At 44.9% G+C, this 22,172-nt stretch overlaps 1 protein-coding gene across 1 annotated transcript; it reads right to left on the reverse strand.

Moving 5' to 3' along the window:
- Positions 1–2,872: 2,872 nt before the first annotated feature.
- On the reverse strand, positions 2,873–21,943 carry TBC1D20 (TBC1 domain family member 20). The gene is made up of 8 exons (XM_025263716.3): positions 21,712–21,943; positions 13,747–13,932; positions 11,509–11,589; positions 7,729–7,915; positions 7,470–7,571; positions 6,400–6,541; positions 5,405–5,592; positions 2,873–5,146 (listed from the first exon to the last, which is right to left on the reverse strand). Exons 1-8 carry the CDS (start codon positions 21,779–21,781, stop codon positions 4,891–4,893), a joined length of 1,212 nt encoding a protein of 403 aa, XP_025119501.1. The 5' UTR covers positions 21,782–21,943; the 3' UTR covers positions 2,873–4,890.
- Positions 21,944–22,172: the final 229 nt, after the last annotated feature.

Genomic DNA, 22,172 nt, shown 5'->3' on the forward strand with positions numbered 1-22,172 from the left:
CCCAAGGAGTCACCGCAAACAGGGCCCTGGCATGAACTCTCTGGGGCAGACTTGAAACCAAACCCACAGGCTTTGGACTCAAGCCATCTACCTGAGGAAGCAGCAGGAGGTCCCAGATGTACTTGTGTGACAGTTTTTCTCTCCAGGGCCAGTGGAAGCACACTGCTCAGATAAAGAGCAGCTGCTGATGTGGCAGGAAGTGGTGAATGGGCCCCACAGCCTGTGTCAGAGTAACACGTGTCTTCTTCTGGTGTCTGGGGCTGCCATGAAAGCCACTCACTTAAAAAGCAGGAAGCTGGAGGCAAGCCCACAGCCTTGCCAGCTCACAAAGGCTGCTTGACAAATTCCAACCATATGTTAAGTCTGGAGAAAAGGGCCTTTGAGAACTGGAAAAAAAGCAGCAGGATCCACCAGCAGCAAACATGGAGGGGACGGTAGGGCAAAAGGAAGAACACAAGCCAGGCTGAGGCTCAGGTGCCATCATCTGGTAGTTGTATTTGGCAGAAGCTTCTGGCCTGTTCTTCCTTTCAATCACCACTTAATCCAGGGATGAGCTCCCGGGGCCCAAGTGCAAGGCTGAATTAAGGTGTTTATTGACCCATATGTGTTCACGGAAATGAAATCAAAATACTTGTACAACTTCAGTTTGTAAGACGTTTTCACAAACGTCAGTTCATTAAACCAGCCATGGTGGGATGACGCTATCTCTATTTTACTGTCACTGACAATGAGTTTGAGAGATGTAGTGCCTCGGAGAAGCTCACATTGCCAATGAGAGACACATTTGCCATCATGTCACCAGTCGCTCTCTCCAAACTGAGTTTTGGTCATGGCCCATCCTCACCCTACAAATTGCCTACAGAGGGAGTCCCAGTTGTTTTCCACAGATCTCAAAACTCTCCTCCGCCTGAGCCCCAAGTACACTTCCACTGACAATACACACTCCCATCTCTGTACAAAACACCCACACTTTTTATTCAGCTGTTATTTTTAGTTTTCCCTTCAGCCTTGTGTGTTGTGCAGTACTTTCTGATATCATGCTTCTCCAATTCTCCAATATCAACTGGGTGTCCAGTAATTCAATCCAGTTCTGACACTAACTACCCGGGGAGTTAGCATCAGATGCCACAAGTTAAAGGACTCAGTCCCACAAGGCTGTCCCATTTTAGATCCAGTAGCAAATGTGGTGCCCAGACCACCTACACTTCTGCCTAGTCAACCACAAGTTTCCACAAAACCCTCTCAGGTTCAGCAATTTGCTGGAAGTGTTCACAGAATTCAAGAAAACACTTCACTTACATGTACTGATTTCCTGTAAAGGACACAACTCAGTAACAGCCAAGTTAAAGAGATGCATAGGGCAAGGAATGGCGGGAGGGCAGCAGTCTTCCCAAGCCGTCTTGGGCCATGTGATCCTCCCAGCACTTTGATGTATTCAGCAACCCAGCAGCTCTCTGAATCTCTGAACCACGAGTTTCTGCAGCACTCAATGTCCAGCCTCTCCTACCCTCCCAGGAGGTCACTGGTGAAGCTCAAAATTCCCACTATGTAAATTGGTACAGCCACTATGGAGAACAGTATGGAGGTTACTAAAAAACTAAAATGATCCTGCAATTCCACCTGCGTATATGTCCAGGGAAAATCATGATCTGAAAGGAAATACACACCCCAGCGTTCATTGCAGCACTGTTTACAACAGCCAAGACATGGATGCTAAATTTCCATCAACAGAGGAATGGATAAAGATGATGTGGTGCATGTACACAATGGAATATTTCTCATTAAAATAAATGAAATAATGCCATTTGCAAAAACATGGATGGACCTAGTCATACTGAGTGAAGCAATTCACACAAAGGAGGAGAAATATGACATTCCTCATATGTAGAATCTTAAAAAAATGATATGAATAAACTTACTTAGAAAACAGAAACATACAGACTTCATGAACCAGCTTATGGTTGCCAGGGTGGAGGGGTGGGGAGGGGGGGGATAGATAGTGAGTTTGGGGTGAACAGGTACACACTGCTGTATTTAAAATGGATAACCAAGGCCCTACCGTATAGCACATAGAATTCTGCTCAATGTTTTGTAGCAGGCTGGATGGGAGGAGTGTTTAGGGGAGAATGGGTACATGTGTATGTATGGATGAGTCCCTTCACTCTTCACCTGAAACTACCACGTTGTTTGCTAATCAGCTATACTCCAATACAAAATAAAAAGTTGAAGTAATTCCCCACCGTATAATCTTTCTGGTGTTCTGTCCCATCCTGAGGCTATTGAGGGGTCCAACCTTAACTGACCTCAATATCAACCCAGTTGGAATCAAAAGGAAATCATTATGAACAACAAAAGACACCCCTATCACTCAGAAAATTCTAAGGAACTGGTGACAAAACCCAAATATTTATTACACCACACATACCTTTCCTTCAGTTTTCCATTTATCAAATTCCTCTTTACATTTATTCAACTATGAAACTGCCACTGAAAATACATTGCTCCTTCAGTGCAGCTCTCTGGTGAGCTCCCAGAGGCAGGGCGGTGTCCTGGCCAGCCCTGTATCCTCCATGAGTCAAATCAAAGGTCAGCATGGGCAGCTGGCCTATGGTGGCGGGACATAGTCAGAGGGCCAAGTGATGCCTGCTCAGCCTTCAGCCCCTTGTCTCCCTCTGGGGCAAGGAAACAGTAAACCCAGACAAGTGAGTTCTTGCCTCAGGTGAAAGAGAAACTGTTTCAAGTTCTCCAGGTAAGTCAAAGCCAACCAAGAGTCCACGGCCTAAGGCACAGCTCCAGGTCAGGGGTGGAAGGAGGGAGCATCCAGATGTCTAAACCCAGAGCCACTCCAACAAGGGAAGAATGACAAGAGGGATCAGTAACCACATATGGCTGTTTATTTCATACAGGGCTCTGTACAAAATATTTACACGTATTCTTTACAGAATAGTAAACCACTTGAAGGTAAAAACACTTTCTTCTCATTGGCAGGAGCTAATCCTCATGTCAGCAAAGCTATAAATCCTAAGAACTTTCTCCTTTCTAGGCCACAACAGAAGCAAATGCCACCTGCTTTCCTGGAATCCAAAAACCCATGGCCTTGGGACTCTGATCACATGCACCTCCCCCCTACCTCTTCTCCATCACTTCCCTTCAGTATTTACAGACAGACCCAAGAATTTGTGGCAGGAGGGGCCGATGCTGTCCACTTGCAAAGGTGATAAGACAAACCTGCTGTAGAAGACTGGCAACACCTGTCACATCATCTACATCTTGGAAAAATTCCCGCTGTCTTGATAAATCTACCTCTTTCTAGATTAATCCATCCATATCATGCTAACCCCAGATGGGACTCCTGCTATGGAGACGATTTGTTGTTTTTGGTTGTAAAGTGCTTAGTGTAACTCATGTAAGTAGATGCCTCTCCTAACCACTCTGCACACCGTGAGACTATGGGGAGGATGTGGAGGTCTGGTGTGGTGGGAGGGAGTGCTTCTGGCAGGTTTAAGAAAATACCTGCTAAGAGAGAAGAGTGCCCGAGACAGACCAGGAAAAGGAAAGTACATGGCTGCTTCTGACCATACACCCCAGTTCTTCAAAGCAGCAAAAGGCACTTTTTTCCAAGCCACAGTTAATCTAAAATAAACCTAGGTTTGCTTACACGAAAAGCTGTATCAGAAGAACTGAATATGCATCGTGCTCCCTAAGGCTTGGAGAGTCCTTAGGAAGCCTGGAGCAGCAGGGCTGGCTGTCCCAGGCTCCCACCACATGCTTCCGGCTGCAGTTTGTCCCTTTCTGGGTGCTGACAAGTTCCCAGTGACATTTCCAACCAGGAAGGAGAGACTAGCAGCTGAAGACATAGGTCAAATGCAAAAAACAAAGCCAAGGTCATGACTGGATGCTGATCTGGGGGTAGAAGGGGGACTGAAGGAAAACATGAAGGAAGGGAAGCTGGACAGGAAGTGGGCACTGTGGAAGTGTGGGGCTGTTTACAAACAGCAGCTCTGGCTGAAGTGAAATGTTAAACACTTGAGTAGAAAGGAAACCTCAGGGTTTTAGAAGCTCATCGTTCTGATGAGAACTATTTTTTTCTTCCATGAAGGAACCATTATTTTAAAAGTGATGGTACTTTACATGTTGGATGTGTGTAATTCTAAAAATAGTAGTAAATGTACATTTTTTTAACCACTATGTGCCTTGTGGAAGAGTAACAAGAAAAAAAAAGGGGGGGGTGCAGGCAAAAACTGGCCTATGTGAGGGGTCCTAAAACTTAACATTCCTTCCTGTCTGACTGGCAATGCCCAAGTGATTTCTAGGCTGAAAATAGGTAGGATTTACCTACTAACCTAGTTCACATGTGTCTCTAAGATTTCTGACCAGCTTGGAGCTGTTCTTAAAAAGGGCCAATCTTGCTCCCAGGCCAGCCTCCTCTGCCCCTTCCCCTTCATTTCAAGGTCTGACTAAAGCAGCAGCTACGTCCTTCTTTGTTAAGCTGAAGCAGACAGACTGGAAGAGCCGCCAGGAGGGCATTCAGTGGTCCAGTTTACTTACTATGAGCAGCCAAGACACTCCCCAGTGACCAGGCCCAGCGGGTTCCAACGGCACCCAGGAGCTGCAGAGACCCATTTCCTTCAGCAAAAGAGGAGGCAGCGGGGAGCTCACTCAGGCCACAAGGGAGAAGAGTTCTGTGCTCAGGCCCCCGAGTGCCCAGCGTCACGCAGGCTCTGCTATTGGCCTCTGAAGCAAAGGCATCCATGGACAGGAGGGAAAGGGTGCAGGAATAGAAAACCCTTGACTGAAACCCTTTTAATAAAGGAAATTCCACCCCCTCCCATCTGTCCATGGAAGGGTGAGACTGTGACGTCATGTAAGAGGAAGTATCTTCTCTGGCATTTAGGGAAACAGCTGCAGCTGAAACTTTGGGGCCCACTCCAAGGCACTTTTCACCACGGCTAGGGCAGCCGCTCCAAGCGCCACTGTCAGCCCCATCACCGCCAGCTTCACAAAGCGGTTGGTCCTTGGTTTGGTCAGGACGTCTTTTGTTCGCTCATCAGGCCGCAGAAGTCCCCGAAACCGCTGCCGCAGTACCATGTCAGGCCTCTGCTGTGCTGACGCCAGCTCAAAGTCTTTGAACGTAGAGGCAGCAGTTCTGCAGAGGGGAAGGAGACAGAAGGGAATGGGATGAAAGAAAAAGGGGGAAAAAATGAACTAAATAGGCTGAGGGCAGGGCCATCCACTGCTCAGAAAACTCTTCTTGATCAAGACCCATGAAGTCTCAAGTGGGGATTCCGTTGGCATAAGCGGATCTCTGGAAAAACCACTCCCAGCCCTGTCCCTACCAGACACAATCTTCCATCACTTTTGCTAACAAACACCCCTGCACAACCAGTGCCTCAGCCCCACTCACTTCTCGGCTTGTGGCTGGGCAGCTGCCTCTCGAGCAAGTTCGGACGGGGGAAACTGAACAAAGAGGTCTCCTGCTCTACTGATCAGTGTCTCGTAGGGCAGGTCCTGAGGGATCTGGGACAACAGGTGGTGGACCGAGGCCATGTCGCAGTCACAATCCAGGACTTCCTGCTCTCGATACAACACGATCTGTGGGGAGCAAGGCCTTGCGTCAGAGACCAGAACATACAGCTGCTTGGCCACTTCATTTCATTCTCCTTAGAGATAATATAAATTGGTACCAAACAGGGCTCACCCAAAATGTTCAGCAAATTCCTGTACTATCTGGGAAGTGATGCTATACTTATCTGAGTGCTTTTCCCAATGGGCTAGCACTTCCTGCTAGAGGCAAACTTCCACACCATGACAGGAAAGGCTGACAAAGGAAGGAGGTTTTTTAGGAGGAAGGAAAGGAGAGATTACTGGAGATACCTAGAGCTCTAGCACAGAAGAAATGGTTCAAAACAGTAGAAAGAATGGTCTTGCTCCCTTTAAAACACAATGAAGAACACCCCCTCCACCCTCACGTCTGATAGTTCAGGCCCCTCTAATAACTGGAAGCCCTCATCCCTGACTAAAAGCCATTTCAACTTTCCATCATAATATCATGCCTCTTCTTAAACCCACTTGGCCATTTGCACGAGCTCCAGGAGTTGTCAACACAAACCCTGATAATTCACAATGCATATGAGCATTTTAAAGGTTCAGAAGCATCAAATAGTAAAAAAAAAATCTAACAACTTTGTTTAACCAGCATTTCCCAAACTTATTTTTATACATAATATTTTTGACTCCCATGACTCTCCCAGTAACATTCCAAGAACAGTGTCCAGGACGCCAGCCCAGGAAGTGCTGTCTTTTGTATCTTTCCATAATCACCAGGTTTCCTTTTAGGGAAGATGATCAAGCTGGACTGGGGGACACACGCCAAACTGCTGGCTCATGGTCTGTACCTACCACAGCTGCAAAGTAAATGGGCATCAGTGGGTGGCAGGCCAGGAAGAAGTCGTATAACCGCACGACGTGCCTGAAGTCAGACAGGACGTGCCCGAACCAGGTGATAAGCCAGCTGAGCGCAAAGATGGTCCCCACCTCGGCACTAGGAGCAAGGGAGTCCAGATGTTAGGTTCCCTGCTGAGTCATCCTGTCCCTCTCCCTGGGCCTTCTTTGTCCTCAGTGCTGTATGAAGAAAGTAACTGGGGAACATGCTTTTTGGAAAATTCAGCTGCTGATAAATTCAGTATCTTCTCCTCACAAAATATTATAGAAAGTCCTTGCAACATACTCCACATCACGGCACTAATACCACAGTAGGGTCCTGGCTGGCCTTATCTCCTTGGGTGCACTCATCATGGCCAAGAAATGTTAACTCCAGGAACAAGAATCAGCTGTTTTCAGAGAACTACACCATTTTCCTTCTGGGAAAGTCACACCCTGTTGGGGGGCACAGGCATCTATTCTTAGGCTTGAAAACATAACTATTAATTGTATAGTTAACATGAGATGACTGAAACACCTTAAAACACAGGTTGTTTTTTTTTTTTTAAAGAGAGGCAGGTATTGGCCAAGGACACACTTCCAACTAAACAGAAGAGAAAAATCATACAAGAATTGCAAAGAAATATTTCTTTTCCTTGGTGTATGGTAAAGAAAACAAGCTACAGATTGCCTTGGGTCCTATAGGACTCTGTACTTCTGTTGTAGCAATAACCTCAAAGTTGGCATGCTTAGCTCGCCCACCTCTCTCCACTAAATGTAAACTCTTTAAGGGCATGGGCTGTGACATTTCCTGCATTCCTTGAAGAGCACAGCACACAAAAGTGTTCTAAGACTGTGCACAGAACTGAATTATCTAGATTGCTGGTGACTGGAAAGGACAACTCAGAAGAACCTAATACTAATCAACATAAGATGATGATGCAATTGAGCTAGACTTGTGAGGAATAAACAAAAGCTAGGAGAAAGCTGAAGAGGGGTGTCTGTGTGTGCGCGTGCACGTGTACACATAAATGCAGACACATATATACCTCTGCATGAAGTCATGGAGTTCTGGATTCACCTGGTCAATGATGGGCATCAGATAGTTTAATATATGCTTGGTGTTGTCCATTGTTGGGTCCATGAAATCCCTAGGAGACATTTCAATGAGCTTGGTCAGACCAAACATTTGGATCAGGGTTGGGGGGCAGTTGGGATTGGGGTTCAACCCCCTGAAAACACCAACTAGAAAGCGGGCTGAGGAGTTATCGCTGGGGGGAACTGTCTTCTGCCCTTTTGCGCGGGTACCTGAGATGGTGGGTAGACAGCTTCTCTACTAGGGATGTTGCCAGCCTCTCGCCGAGCACCAGCAGAAACGTGACCACGATGTCGTGGTAGCCCTGGTAGTAGTGCAGCTGCGGGTTGCGCTCCAAGATGAGGAGGATGATGTCGATCAGCTCTTCCTGCAGCCCTTCTCTCTGTTCTTCTGGCATGCCTGGGAGAGGGTAGTGGGGGGGAGACACACTTGAACAAGGCAAGCAGTCTAGTAACATGGAGGTAAGGAAGACGGTAAGCTGTGGATATGCAGAGAAACTGTTTAATAAAGTAAAACAACTTGGCAACACATTCATGATCCATACACTGTTGATAGCCGCCTGGCCATGTAGGAAAGAACCACAGACTTGGCAACCTTACAGTTGGGGAACCCAGCCAAGAACACCATCTTAACCAAGTCAGCACAGGGCGTGATGCCAGCAGGGGAACCACTGGGCAGCATGTGCCTCTTGATGTGCTGGGGGGAAAAGAACTCAATATTGCTTCAGTGGAATTCCTATCAAGAGTGCATCACCTGAATCTTGCAAGTAGGAAATAAAAACTGAGGGGGACTTTATAAAGTAACAGGCCTGTCATAAAATACAAAAGAACAAGTCCAGACTTAAGGAAGCTGAAGAGATATGAAGAATGAATGGAAAATGCACTTTTCTCTATAAGGAACATTATTGGAATAAATGGCAATATCTGAATAAAATCTGTAGATTAGACAGTAGTATTTTTTGTTACTGATTTTAAGTGTGACTATGTAAAAAAGAATTGTGTTTTTAAAAAACACACAGTGAAATATTTAGGCATAAGGGGGCACCATGTATGTAATTTATACTTAATAGCTCAGAGGAAAAAAACGTGTGTATGTATGGTGAAGGAGAGAGAGAAAACAAAACTAAAGCAAATCTGTCAAAGGTTGATGTATAAAGAAATCTGGGAAAAAGCTACCTGGGGAATTCTGTGTCCTATTTTTGCAACCTTTTTGTAGGTGTTCAGTTCAGTTCAGTTCAGTCACTCAGTCGTGTCTGACTCTTTGCGACCCCATGAATTGCAGCACGCCAGGCCTCCCTGTCCATCACCAACTCCCGGAGTTCACCCAGACTCATGTCCATCGAGTCAGTGATGCCATCCAGCCATCTCATCCTCTGTCATCCCCTTCTCCTCCTGCCCCCAATCCTTCCCAGCATCAGGGTCTTTTCCAATGAGTTAACTCTTCGCATGAGGTAGCCAAAGTACTGGAGTTTCAGCTTTAGCATCATTCCTTCCAAAGAAATCCCAGGGCTGATCTCCTTCAGAATGGACTGGTTGGATATCCTTGCAGTCCAAGGGACTCTCAAGAGTCTTCTCCAACACCACAGTTCAAAAGCATCAATTCTTTGGTGCTCAGCCTTCTTCACAGTCCAACTCTCACATCCATACATGACCACAGGAAAAACCATAGCCTTGACTAGATGAACCTTTGTTGGCAAAGTAATGTCTCTGCTTTTCAATATGCTATCTAGGTTGGTCATAACTTTCCTTCCAAGGAGTACACATCTTTTAATTTCATGGCTGCAGTCACCATCTGCAGTGATTTTGGAGCCCAGAAAAATGAAAGTCTGACACTGTTTCCACTGTTTCCCCATCTATTTCCCATGAAGTGATGGGACTGGATGCCATGATCTTCATTTTCTGAATGTTGAGCTTTAAGCCAACTTTTTCACTCTCCACTTTCACTTTCATCAAGAGGCTTTTTAGTTCCTCTTCACTTTCTGCCATGAGGGTGGTGTCAAAATAAAAAATGTATGAAATGTGTGCTCCCCTCAGAATCAAACTAAATATCATAGGAAGTACTAATCTTGACCCAAAGATGCAGCTGGAAACAGAGGAGCTGGTCTCGGGAGCTCTTTCAGTGCAGGTACCTAGTCTGGCAGCGGTCAGCGTGGTCCCTCAGCTCTTCTGGCTCTTACTATAAAAATGTCAACCCTTGACACACGTGTGCACCCATGGCGGATTCATGTTGATGTATGGCAAAACCAATACAATATTGTAAAGTACTTAGCCTCCAATTAGAATAAAAAATTAAAAAAAAAAAAAAGTCAACCCTTGGTCTCATGACCTGTTTTAGGAGGATGGCACACAACACAGCTTTCCTACACCAGTAGGTTTTCCAATCAAAAGCAGATCTTGTGAGAGAAAACAGCTAATGCAAGGGCCCAGACTGAACTGAAATAAAGGTTTTTAGGTGACAGTGATGCTCATCTCTTATGCACTTTTACCCATCCCTTCTCAAAAAGGCATACGGTAAAAGATAAAGAAGAAAATGGGAGTAAACCAAGTACTGTGGTCAGGTAAAGTAATGAAGCAGTGAGAGAAAAAAGTAAGCCTTATTTAAATTTTCAGTATAAAAGTGGTCAGCTAAGTTCAGAAGAACATGAATGTAAAAAGCATATGAAACCACATGGAAAGTTCTGTCTGGAAGAATATCCTGGACTGATATCACATAAATGAAGAGGGATAAAGGGCTCAGAAGGAAAACAGGTTACACCCAAGGAAAAATGTGAGATGCGTCTGTCCTATGTGGTCTCCTCAAGACCACAGGAACCGGAAAAGGGGACTGGATCACAGGTATGTGTGTTTATCAAAACCAAGATGGCAAGCTACTGGCTACACAAGAATCACAAGAGCCTTTCTGGGAACCATGATGGTAAACAGGAGGGATGCCCTCTAACAGACAAAATCCAATGCCAGAGCATAGGCTCAGAAGAGTGAGGCAATGGGTTTTGAGACTCTTGTTCCCTCTAGCAACTCTCCTCTCTTCAATTCAAGGACTTAGAGGTGGAGTTGCCAAAGGAAGAGAAACAGATGAGGTCTGCTACCCAGTTCCCTTCATTGTGAAAGTGGAGACAACTGTCATTCTTAGTATTTCTGGGAATGGAGAGACAATTTTAGTAACAGACTCTTTAAAAATGTGGTGACTGGCCTTCATTCTAGTCCAAGGCCCTCTTATATGTATATGCAAGATTGTCTGTTGTTGTTTAGTCTCTAAGTCATGCCCAACTCTTTTGTGACTCCATGGCCTGTAGCCCTCCAGGCTCCTCTCTCCATGGGATTTCCCAGGCAAGAATACTGGAGTGGGCTACCATTTCCTCCTCTAAAGGATCTTCTGGATCCATGGACTGAACCTGAGTCTCTTGCAATGGCAGGTGGATTCTTTACCACTGAGCCACCAGGGAAGCCCACAGGCAAGATACCGCTACTTATAAATGAAGGTATTAATAGTTCCTGTTAGTGACCACTTCCAAACCAATCTGCTCTTTAAAGTCAGACTGATGGCTCTAGAAATCCCTATAAAGTCTCTTCTGTAGCTCTAACGGGCAGGGGGAAAACCCTCTTCTCTCATTTACCACCTCTAAGCCAAGAGAAATTATTTTGGGCTCAGTGTTCTTGCCTGGAGAATTCCAGGGACGGCAGAGCCTGGTGGGCTGCCGGCTATGGGGTCGCAGAGAGTCAGACACGACTGAAGGGACTTAGCAGCAGCAGCAGCAGGCGGCCTTCACAGTGGGGGTTCTGAATGGACTGAGTCAATGAGAGAATGACTCAGGAGACTGGGAGCACGACGGATCCCTAAGGAGGAAGGGTCCTGGATGTGGCCACGTTCTGTGCTAGGACATAAAGGTCTCGGGACAAGCAAGCACAACAGAGTAATGTATCTGCAAACGGACTGAAGCCAAACCTACCAAACCTCCCCCTCCCGCCTCAAAAGACCACCAGAGTGTGTCTCACCAGGCGGGAACCGCCGTAAAGACCGCCGGACATCCAGGAGCACTTGTTGGTAGTCCTTGCTCATCTGTCGTAGGTTTTTCCCTATTGGAGGAGAAGAAACACGTTATTGTAGGAATGTCTGGGAAGCCACAGCAGGAGCAAGACATCCTGGCATGACACAAAAGGCCTGGAAGACATACACAAGGCTTTTTCCTGAAGTGGACATGACTCAAGATACAACATTTGGAAAGGAATCCCTGGTTTAGTTCCAAACATGCTGTTTTATGCAAGCCATGATGACCGTGAGAGGAGGGAAGATACACTATCCAGGAGCAGCAGAAAAGTTAGGAGGCCAGGACCCACTATGCGTTACTGGGAACCACTCTGAATTTCAAAGTTCACATCTGTAAAATGGGGATTATTCCCTTCCATGTGTACCTCTCAGATTACTGTTAAGCATCAAGTAAGATCATGAATGTGGAAACCACAGACCGCTGGAAAAACTCTAACATCTATAAAGTGTAGGAAGATTGAGTGGTTCAGAAAGGAGTATTAAGATAAATGTACATGGAGAAGAACCTAAGCTCTCTTAGCCCTGAAATTCTAAAACTAAGACACTGGTAACAGGAGACAGTACTTGTGTTCAGTTGCTAAGCCCAACTGAAAGCAAGGAGGCAGACTCTAGCTGTTATATATATAACAAGTATACATTTCCTTCATAATGGAAATCAAAACTTACCAGAGGAGCCTGTAGAATACAGACTTCATCTTAAAAAGATATGAGAAATTTGGAATTTGACAGAACACCATCTCAGGATTTAGAGTGTGAATATGGCAATGCCTATTCCTTCCAACAAAAGATCACTGCTCTGAGGCAGCCAGGTTCCAAAGACAATAACAAGTGGCAACTTAAAACATCTACTTGGCCACACCATGACACTGTAAACTTTTTTTATTGGCAGTGGCTGTTTTCAGCATCTCTGGTACCTAGCACACATTAGGAGCACAACTGTGTGCGCGTGCTCAGGCACTCAGCTGTGTCCTGTTCCTCGCACTGCCAAATGAAAGAAAGAATCCCCAACACCTGGACTTTTGCCAAACACAGTAGGAAAGCAATAAATGTAGACTCAATGAACGACAAAGTGGATTCACTGTTTTCTGTACTTTCTTTTGTATTCTGCACTGTAGTCTAAAAAATTCTTTTTTTCACTACATAGGCCTTGCAGATAAAGTTAAGTACAGTTAGTTGTCCCTTGGTATTTGAGGGGGATTGGTTCCAGAACCCCCAAGGATAGCAAAATCCATTGATGCTCAAGTCCCAAATATTAAACAGTTTAACATTTGCACATCCTCTCGTATACTTCAATCACCTCTAGATTACTTTCAAACCTGATAGAATGTAAATGCTATGTAAATAGCTGCCAGAGCACAACAAATCCAAGTTTTGCTTTTTGGAAATTTCTGGAGGTTCCCGCCTGCCAGAATATATGTGGCAGGTGGAATGTAGGATCCTAGTTTCCTGACCAGGGACTGAACTCATACCGCTGGTGCTGGGTGTGTGGAGTCTTAACCACAGGACCCCTGCAAAGTCCTTCCAGAGTACTTCTGATACATGGCTGGTTGAATCCTTGAACTTGGAGGGCTGACTGTAACAGCTTTTCACAGAATTACAGAATTTTAGAATTCAAAATAGTCTTAGTATTTCCCTATAAAAAGTCTTTTTTGTTGTTGTTTTTAAGGACTATAAGAGGCATTATATCTCCGTAGAACCCCATGTTTCTCAAATGTCCATCTGTATCAGAATTATGTGGGATTCTTGCTAAAATACAGATTCCTGCAAATTTACTTCTAGGTGAATATAAACTGGAACATGCATTTTGTGTTATGGCTGCACTGTGTGGCTTGCGGGATATTAGTTCCTGGATCAGGAATGGAACCTCGGCCCTTGGCAGTGAAAGCATGGAGTCCTAACCACTTTACCATCAGGGAATTCCCAAAATATGTATTTTTAATAAACTCCCCTAACTAGCCAATAATCGCTCCCTCCTTACCTAATAAAAGCTCATTCCATTTTTAATTGAAATTTTATTTCGCAGTTTGGTCTTATTTTCACAGCAGGCCCAAGCATATCCTAAAACATTTCAGGTGTTTACATGTCTACTCTTGGTTTGAAATGAGCATAAAAATTAAAGACCCTGGAATTCTTTTTTCCCTGCCTCCTAGACAAACTCCCATCACAGCACTTCTTCCCCTAACTACCTGATATAGGAGGTGGATCATTGGTGTTGACATTGAGGAGCTTGGGCCACACTTTCCGCCTGATCTCATCGGTCAGGAGCCCTCCTTCACTGATAGCCATGCGTCTAAGGGCAGCCACATCAGTGGGCTCGCTGTTCAGAGCCTGGTAGATCTCTGCCACTTTCTTTTTCCTTTTGGCATTAAAGTCTGCAAAACAGAATGGAAAAGGGCATTAGGCACATATTTACCATGTGTACCTTTTCTGTTCAGGGCTCAATCTCCTTAACTTGGTTTGAAGTAAGGTAGGTATATTTAAAGTCAATTTACTGATGAGCACGGGGTTCCCAAGTGGCGCCAGTGGTAAAGAACCTGCTTGCCAAAGCAAGAGACGTAGGAAACAGGGGTTTGATCTGTGGGTTGGGAAGATCCCTGCAGAAGGAAATGGCAACCCACTCTAGTACTCTTTTCTGAAAAATCCCATGGACAGAGGGGCCTACAGTCCACAGTCTAGAGGGCTACAGTCCACAGGATCTCAAAGACACGACTGAAGCAACTTAGTATGCACACACACACACTGATTAGCATATATAGTGTGTGAAACACTAAGGAGACATACCATATAATTAACAAAAAAAAAGAAATTATAGTAAATGCTCAGTACATTTAGGCATATCTAATAGCCACCATTTATGTTTTCCTACTGTGGTGTTGGAGAAGACTCTTGAGAGTCCCTTGGACTCCAAGGAGATCCAACCAGTCCATTCTGAAGGAGATCAGCCCTGGGATTTCTTTGGAAGCAATGATGCTAAAGCTGAAACTCCAGTACTTTGGCCACCTCATGCGAAGAGTTGACTCACTGGAAAAGACTCTGATGCTGGGAGGGATTGCGGCCAAGATAAGAAGGGGACGACAGAAGATGAGATGGCTGGATGGCATCACTGACTCAATGGACCTGAGTCTCAGTGAACTCTGGGAGTTGGTGACGGACAGGGAGGCCTGGCGTGCTGCGATTCAGGGGGTCGCAAAGAGTCGGACACGACTGAGCGACTGATCTGATCTGATGTTTTCCTAAAGAATGCTGTGCTTCATTAATGCTAAACTTCACAGAGCATTGTTGTTAAGTCAACTCTGCGACCCTATGGACTGCAACACGCCAGGCCTCCCTGTTCCTCACTATCTCCTAGAGTTTGCCTAAGTTCATATCCATTGAATCAATGATGCAGTCCAACCATCTCATCCTCTGCCGCCCTCTTCTTTTGCCTTCAAACTTTCCCAACAGCAGAGTCTTTTCCAATGAGTCAGCTGTTCACATCAGGTGGCCAAAGTACTGGAGCTTCAGCTTCAGCATCAGTACTTCCAATGAGTATGCAGGGTTGATTTTCCTTTGGATTGTCTGGTTTGATCTCCTTGCTGTACATGGGAGCTCAAGAGTGTTCTCTAGCACCACTAGAGAAAGCATCAATTCTTCAGTACTCAGTCTTCTCTATGGTTCAACTCTCACATCCATACATGACCACATATCTCTTAATATAATAAATTTTCTCTGTTATTTAATGAGGAAAAATGTACATGCATGTCACCAAAATTCAGTATTACATTTTTAAACAAAACCACATGTGAAAAAAGCCTCTGGTTACATGCTAATACAATTGGAAAACATCAGAATCACATGGAGGTATTTTCAAAAGCAGAATGTCAAAGGGCATACTTGGGACTCCAGTGTGGCTAGTGGTAAAAGGGGCATGCTACTGTTTCTCAAGAACCACATTAATCACTGGTAATCAAAAAGTAATGTATTAAGCATCTTACATCCTCATGTGATAGTTTGTTATTTATACACAGGCATTTTGCTGTGTTTAAATTACTTTTTTAGGAGACTGAGAGTTTGTGGTTAATGTGCATCATATTATAATTGGCTCTATTTAAAATAATGGGGTAACAGGCTCTCAGAATTTTCATGCAGAATGTTTACTTCTAGGAACAGCAAACACAAGAAAAGTTAAAACTATTCAACCCACTGAAGAGATGTCACATAGCAGCGCACTGTAATCGTCTGAAGAGAGGTATGTGCAGACACCAACAGCTCAGACAGATGTGGTCAGGCAGATCTGAGAAAGCATTATGGAAAAGAGAAATTTTAAAAGAAAGGGGAGGATTCAGAGAGGCAAGGAGACGACCAGAAAGAAAGGCTTGGAGACAGAAACACAAGCCCTTTCACTTAACAGTAAATGAAGTCATTAGGAAGTATTTATGTAGCATATACGAGGGGCAGGACATTAGTGTTAATATAAAGTAGAAGATAACACTGGAAGGTAGGTCAGGCCTTAGAAAGGACTAACATCAGAAGGTAAGTGAGGTTTTTAGGACAGACACTAAGCAGCTTTCCTCAGTTATGTTCTATTCTGAGGCAACAGTATACAAACTGTTTCCATGACAAAGCTGCATATTGTTAATACAAATGAAAGGTGTAAGCTTTCATTAATCCAGTAACCCTGGTTACCTATCTATGAGCTGTGACATAAACTTTATAAACTCAGGCACCGACAATTTTGAAGTTCCATGCAATTGGAGATGCAGATAGGACAGGATGCTTTTTCACCCAGGTAAACCTGTTCTCCTGGCTAGACTGTTATTTTTCCTGGTGACCTAGTAGGTGAATCTGCTTCAGGCAGTCTGAGAGATTTCTGGTTTACATCTATAGTTCCGGCATAATTAACTGTTCATAGCAAACCCTTCCTCCCATCTGCACTCCCAGAAATGTCCCAGGTTGATGCTAAATTCAATGGTTACTCTATCTAGAAATCAGGAAAAACCAAGTCCCAATTCCCAATCAATCAGCACAGCACCAACTATAATAAAATGTTTATTTATTTACAAGGAGCTTCAAGCTCTTGGCTTGGACATGTCATACCATCCATCCATGCACCTACCTGTGCATTAATGTATCCATTCATTTATCAACCTGTCATTTAATGAGCAACTACTCATAGTAAAGCACCAGGCTGTGCTGTGTTGTGCTTAGTCCCTCAGTCGTGTCCGACTCTTTGTGACCCCACGGACTGTAGCTTGCCAGGCTCCTCAGTCCATGGGGATTCTCCAGGCAGGAATACTGCAGCGGGTTGCCACGCCCTCCTCCAGGGGATCTTCCCAACCCAGGGATCGAATCCAGGTCTCCCGCATTGCAGGCGGTTTCTTTACCGTCTGAGCCACCAGGGAAGATCATGAATACTGGAGTGGATAGCCTATCCCTTCTCTAGGGGATCTCCTCAACCCAGGAATTGAACTGGGATTTCCTGCATTGCAGGTAGATTCTTTACTGCTGAGCCACCTGGGAAGTCCATATAACAACATAGGCTGAGACAAAATACGAGCAGGAATTGAATTTCTAGCAAAGAAGAAAATAAGATTTTAAAAGTTTTTTAAAACTTAAGAGTGTTCTTGTACTTTGTACTTTCTACACATCACAAATTAAGAACACTTAAATGGTAATACTAAATATTTTTTGAGGTATCTGATATTTAGAAACCTTATTAATCTATTTGCTAAGAGTTTGGAAATTTTCCCTTAAATTTTTTTTGACATATATCCACCTTGCCCATCTTTCCACTTAAGCTATTTATTCAGCAATCTGGGGGAAAGGAAAACCGAAAGTGTCAGTCTCTCAGTTGTGTTCAAGTCTTCGCAACCCCATGGGCTGTAGCCTGCACAGGCTCCTCTGTTCACAGGATTTTCCAAGCAAGAATACAGCGGTGAATTGCCATTTCCTTCTCCAGGAGGAAAGGAAAACCACTGCTTAGGTCTTAGGGGAGTTAACACTGTTTGCAATCAAGTGGATTTGCAGTGTCTGTTAGTCGTTCAGTTGTGTCCAACTTTTTGCAACCCCATGGATTGTAGCCCAACAGGTCCCTCTGTCCATGGGATTCTCCAGGCAAGAATACTGGAGTGGGTAGCCAGTCCCTTCTCTGATCTTCCTGACTAGGGATCAAACCTGCGTCTCCTGCATTGCAGGCAGGTTCTTCACCGTCAATTTTAACTATTTCTGAACCCAAATCATTGCTCCAATACTTATTTCTCTCAAAACTCTGTTTGGATTCTATTTAAATCCTGCATTTCAAAATTTACTGCTGTCATCCTGATTCTGATGCTCTGTGGGAACTCAATACATATGGACAGAATAGAATAAATAATTTAACTTAGCTACTGTTCCTCTGGAAAAACTGGCCTTTAGTAAATGGCATTATTTCCCCATATTACTATTAAGAATATCCTCATGTAGGGACTTCCCTGGTGGTCCAGTGGCTAAGAATCCATCTTCCAATGAGGGGACATGGGTTTGACCCCTAGTCAGGGAACTATGATCCCGCATGTCATGGGGCAACTAAGCCTGTGTGCTGCAACCAGAGAAGCCTGCATGCCAAAACGAAGAACTTGTGCTGCAATTAAGATGGATGCTGTCAAATAAATAAATAAAATTTAAAATTAAAAAAATACAAGACAATACTCATTATATAACTCTAAATAGATTTATAGGCACTTTGGCCTTTTTCTAAATCTACTGGTGATTCTCAGGGTAGAATGCTGCTCAACTGCAGATTTTAGCTGCTGTCTGTTCAGACCCCAACATCACCTTTCTCAATCCCACATTTAAGTCATCAAATGTTAGTGGATGATGAAGAAGGCACTCCTGTGTGTGCCACACACACAAACAAATATTTCACTGCACTTAATGTACAGGTTTTGATTGTGACATAAAAAGGTAGGAGAAAACAGAAAAAAACTTAAATGATCTGGAGATGTATAAATTACATAGTGGTAAGGTCAACTATGAGACTACACAATGAGGGAGAAAAAGTTAAGCGGAGTCTTAACCAATTAATCTACACATATCCTCTTTGCTGCAGAAGAAGAAAAAGCATGGAAAAAGGTTAAAATAACTTTCTTCCTCCAGGGGATCTTCCCAATCCAGGGACTGAATCCAAATCTCCTGTGTCTCCTACATTGGCAGGTGGATTCTTCACCAACTGTGCCACCTGGGAAGCCCAATGTCTAACTATCTATTTAAAGATAAATTTTACATATGGATTTTGGGGTAGGACACATTTCTGGACTTGAGAATGCTTTATTTGGCTTTGGGATAAAAGCCTACATTTCATCTACCGATTGTATACATGTAATTCAAATCCCCTTGAATCCTTTCATCTCCAGTTTTGCTCTGCTTATATGAGATGTACTACATATTCCAAAGCTGGTATCTTCCAAACTCCTTTATAGTAAAAGGTCTTGGCTTTCACAACCACAACAGAATGAAATGACTATCCTACAACTGGTGCAAAATATATAAGACACTGCTATAAATAAATCCCTGCTGTCTGAAAAGTAATTCATTCAACTGAGGAAAAAGGAATGATATTGGCACTACCTGACCGGCTCTCCATTAAAATGATCATTTAAATAAGGGGCACTGAAAAAGTAGTTCTTAACAATTCTGATAAGGATGACTGAGTCTGTTATTGTCTCAAATCTCTCCCTACTCTGGCTATGGAAGTCAAGTAAAGATTTCTGTTTCCTCAGAGCAACACATATCTTCAAAAGCATCTGGCTTGGGAAACAATATACAGCTAAGGACAATGGCAAAAAATGAGCACTAGCTACGCTTCCTCTAAAAGTTTTTTCACGCCAGCAAAATACGTATCAGTGATTTAGATCAGGTAAATGAGCTACACACTTAATATGCATCTTATGTGCAAGAATGAAACTCCATACTGATTATTTGGTTTAAGCTTGCATATCAAGAAAGCTTTACAGACTTTAAACAGAAGTTAAAATTAGCAATGCATTGTTGCTGTTGTTTAGCTGTTTCAGTTATGTCTGAGTCTTCGGCGACCCACGGACTGTAGCTCCCTAGGCTCCACTGTCCATGGGATTTCCCAGGCAAGAATACTGGAGTCGGTTGACATTTCTTTCTCCAGGGAATCTTCCCCACCCAGAGATCGAACCTTGTCTCTGGCATTCCAGGAGTATTCTATACCACTGAGCCACCAGGGAAGCTCCCTTAGGCCTTAATCAAAACGATGGAAGAGCTAGTCAGATAGAGAGCCTCCCAGATAGACAGACACCCCCAGCTCCACTCCTTGAACTCCTAATGTTGATGCTGGAAATTAACTTAAAATCTTATGCTTACAAAAAAAGAGAATTACAGTGGGAGAGGAAAACCTAACCTTATTCTGATAAAGTTTAAGTGTTAGTCGCTCAGTCATGTCCAACTCTTTGTAACCCCACAGACCCTCCAGGGTCTTCTGTCCATGGAATTCTCCAGGCAAGAATACTGGAGTGGGTTGCCATCCCCTTCTCCAGGGGATCTTCCCAACCTAGGGATCGAACTTGAGTCTCCCGCATTACAAGTGTATTTTTTTTTTTTTTTACCATTTGAGCCACCAGGGAAGCCCTATTCTGAATATGGTTCCCATCAAAAATAAACAAAAAAGAAACTGTTTTTGGAGGTCCCAATTAGTTTCAACAAACAGTACCCAAATTAGCAGAGATTCAACAACTACCTGAAAAATAAAGACAAGTACATATGAAGAACGACTGCTCTACCCACTCCCCCAAATGGAGAAAAATAGAGTAAACCAATCCCATCATAACCTCTACAAAGGAGAGTTAACAGTATTAGTAACCTCTCCAATTTTCCAATATGATGAAAATCAAAACAAGAAAATCAAAACACCAAAAAATAAATAAATAAAACTCCTCTCATTTCTAAATTCCTCCCATTTATCCAGAGAAGCAAAATTCAGGACACGAGAGGATAAAGTCTCGCAACCTAGGCACAGCTGAACTCCAACAGGTCACAAGACCCATATACAACTTGAGGCAATGACCATTATGCCATGAGAACAGATGTCATACAAACACCAGGAAAGGGTTACAAGGCCAAAGGGCCCCGAGGAGAAATATGAGGCGTGAGCTTCATTTCCATAGAGGATTAGAAGAGGAGAAAAAGGCAGTAACAAAATGAACTCAGAGAAACAAAACTTGGGTTGCACTGGTGGTTGGTTCTGCTATGGGAATCATCCATCAGAGGATGGAAAACTGGGAAAGTTACCTTACTCTTTCCCAGAAGGCAAAGAGATGATTTCACCTGGTACAGAGTAAACGCTAATAATTTTAACTGTCATGTATTAACCAGCAGGTAAAACATATTTGAAAACACAGTGCACGATGAAACTGTTTCATGGAAATGAGTTTAAGGCAGTATAAAAAATAGACTTGCTTTTTACACAATTCAATAACATTAAAATAGGCGGCATAAGACTGGGACAGAGAATACATTGGTAGTTGCCAGGAGCTGTGGAGAATGGGGCTTGCGGAGGGATGGTCTCTCTTTTTGGCATTAGAAATGCTGTGGAATTAAAGACAGTGCGATGGTTGCCCCACCTTGTAAAAATTACTAACAACCACAGAACTGTACACTTTAAAGGGTGAATTTCACGGTAATTAAAAGAAATACATGTCCAGCGCGTCAATCCAGACGACGACGACCGATGAATGAAGTTTGGAAAACTGGCCTGACCACTAGGGAGGCGGCCCCGGGAGCCTGCGGACGTGGCCGGACAGTCTCGGCCGGGAGCGAGGCTTGGCCTCGGGTCTCAGGGAAGAGATGGGACGTGGGGCCCCCGCCGTCCTTCCCACTAGGGGGCTCGGGTCTGCCGCCAGTGTTCCTCCGGTCCCCTCAGCATCCGCTGACCGCCCCCTCCGCCCAAACTGCAGGCTCTCTTCCCCTTCAGACGTGACCCAGGCCTTCCGTGTTTTCCTTTTTCGCTGTCCCGACCCTGGCCGGCGGCCCTGGGCGCACCCCGCGCGGTCGTCCCGGGCCCCCTGCCTGCGGCCCCCGCCTCCGGCAGCTGCCCCCTGCCCCCCGGGCCGCTCCTATCCCTCAGGCCGTCCTCGCAGGCCGCTCCTCGGCGCCCTGGCCGGCTTCCGTACCTCCCTTTTCCGCGCCGCCGTCCCAGCGGCCGGAGGTGGGGCCGTCACCCCGGGCACTCCGGACGGCCATGTCCCGGGGGCCCGGGCTCGAGCCCGAGCCCCGGCTGGTGGCGGAGCCGACAGAAGACGCGGCTTCGGCCGCAGGTTCCAGCGCCTGCTCCGTGGAGCGAACTCGGCTTGGTCAGCCCGCGGCGCGCAGGCCTCCTCGCACCGCCCCGCCCCGCGCCGTCACGTGACCACCCGCTACGCCGCGCGGGCGGCGGCGGAGCCGCGGCTGTCACCCGCGCTGGTGCGCAGGCGCCCTGAGTGGCGAGCGAAGAGTGCGGGGACCCTGCCCTGGAGAGTTTGTTCCAAATGAACTTATAGAGCGTAGCAGTCTTGAAGCGATGTGTTCAGGAGCAGATTTTTATCATTTCTTTCCGTTTTCTTTATCTGTAAAATGATATGGATGATTATAGAAG

Source organism: Bubalus bubalis, chromosome 14, assembly GCF_019923935.1.
Source record: "Bubalus bubalis isolate 160015118507 breed Murrah chromosome 14, NDDB_SH_1, whole genome shotgun sequence".
NCBI classification, from domain to species: Eukaryota; Metazoa; Chordata; class Mammalia; order Artiodactyla; family Bovidae; genus Bubalus; species Bubalus bubalis.

Excerpts from the sequence above, each read along its gene's own strand:
- TBC1D20 (XM_025263716.3), bottom strand. The coding sequence starts at position 21,781 with ATGGCCGTCCGGAGTGCCCGGGGTGACGGCCCCACCTCCGGCCGCTGG. Across the intron at positions 13,933-21,711 it reads CGGCGGCGCGGAAAAGGGAG|ACTTTAATGCCAAAAGGAAA; the intron begins GTACGGAAGCCG and ends TCTGTTTTGCAG. Across the intron at positions 7,916-11,508 it reads TTTACGGCGGTTCCCGCCTG|GCATGCCAGAAGAACAGAGA; the intron begins GTGAGACACACT and ends ACCCTCTCCCAG.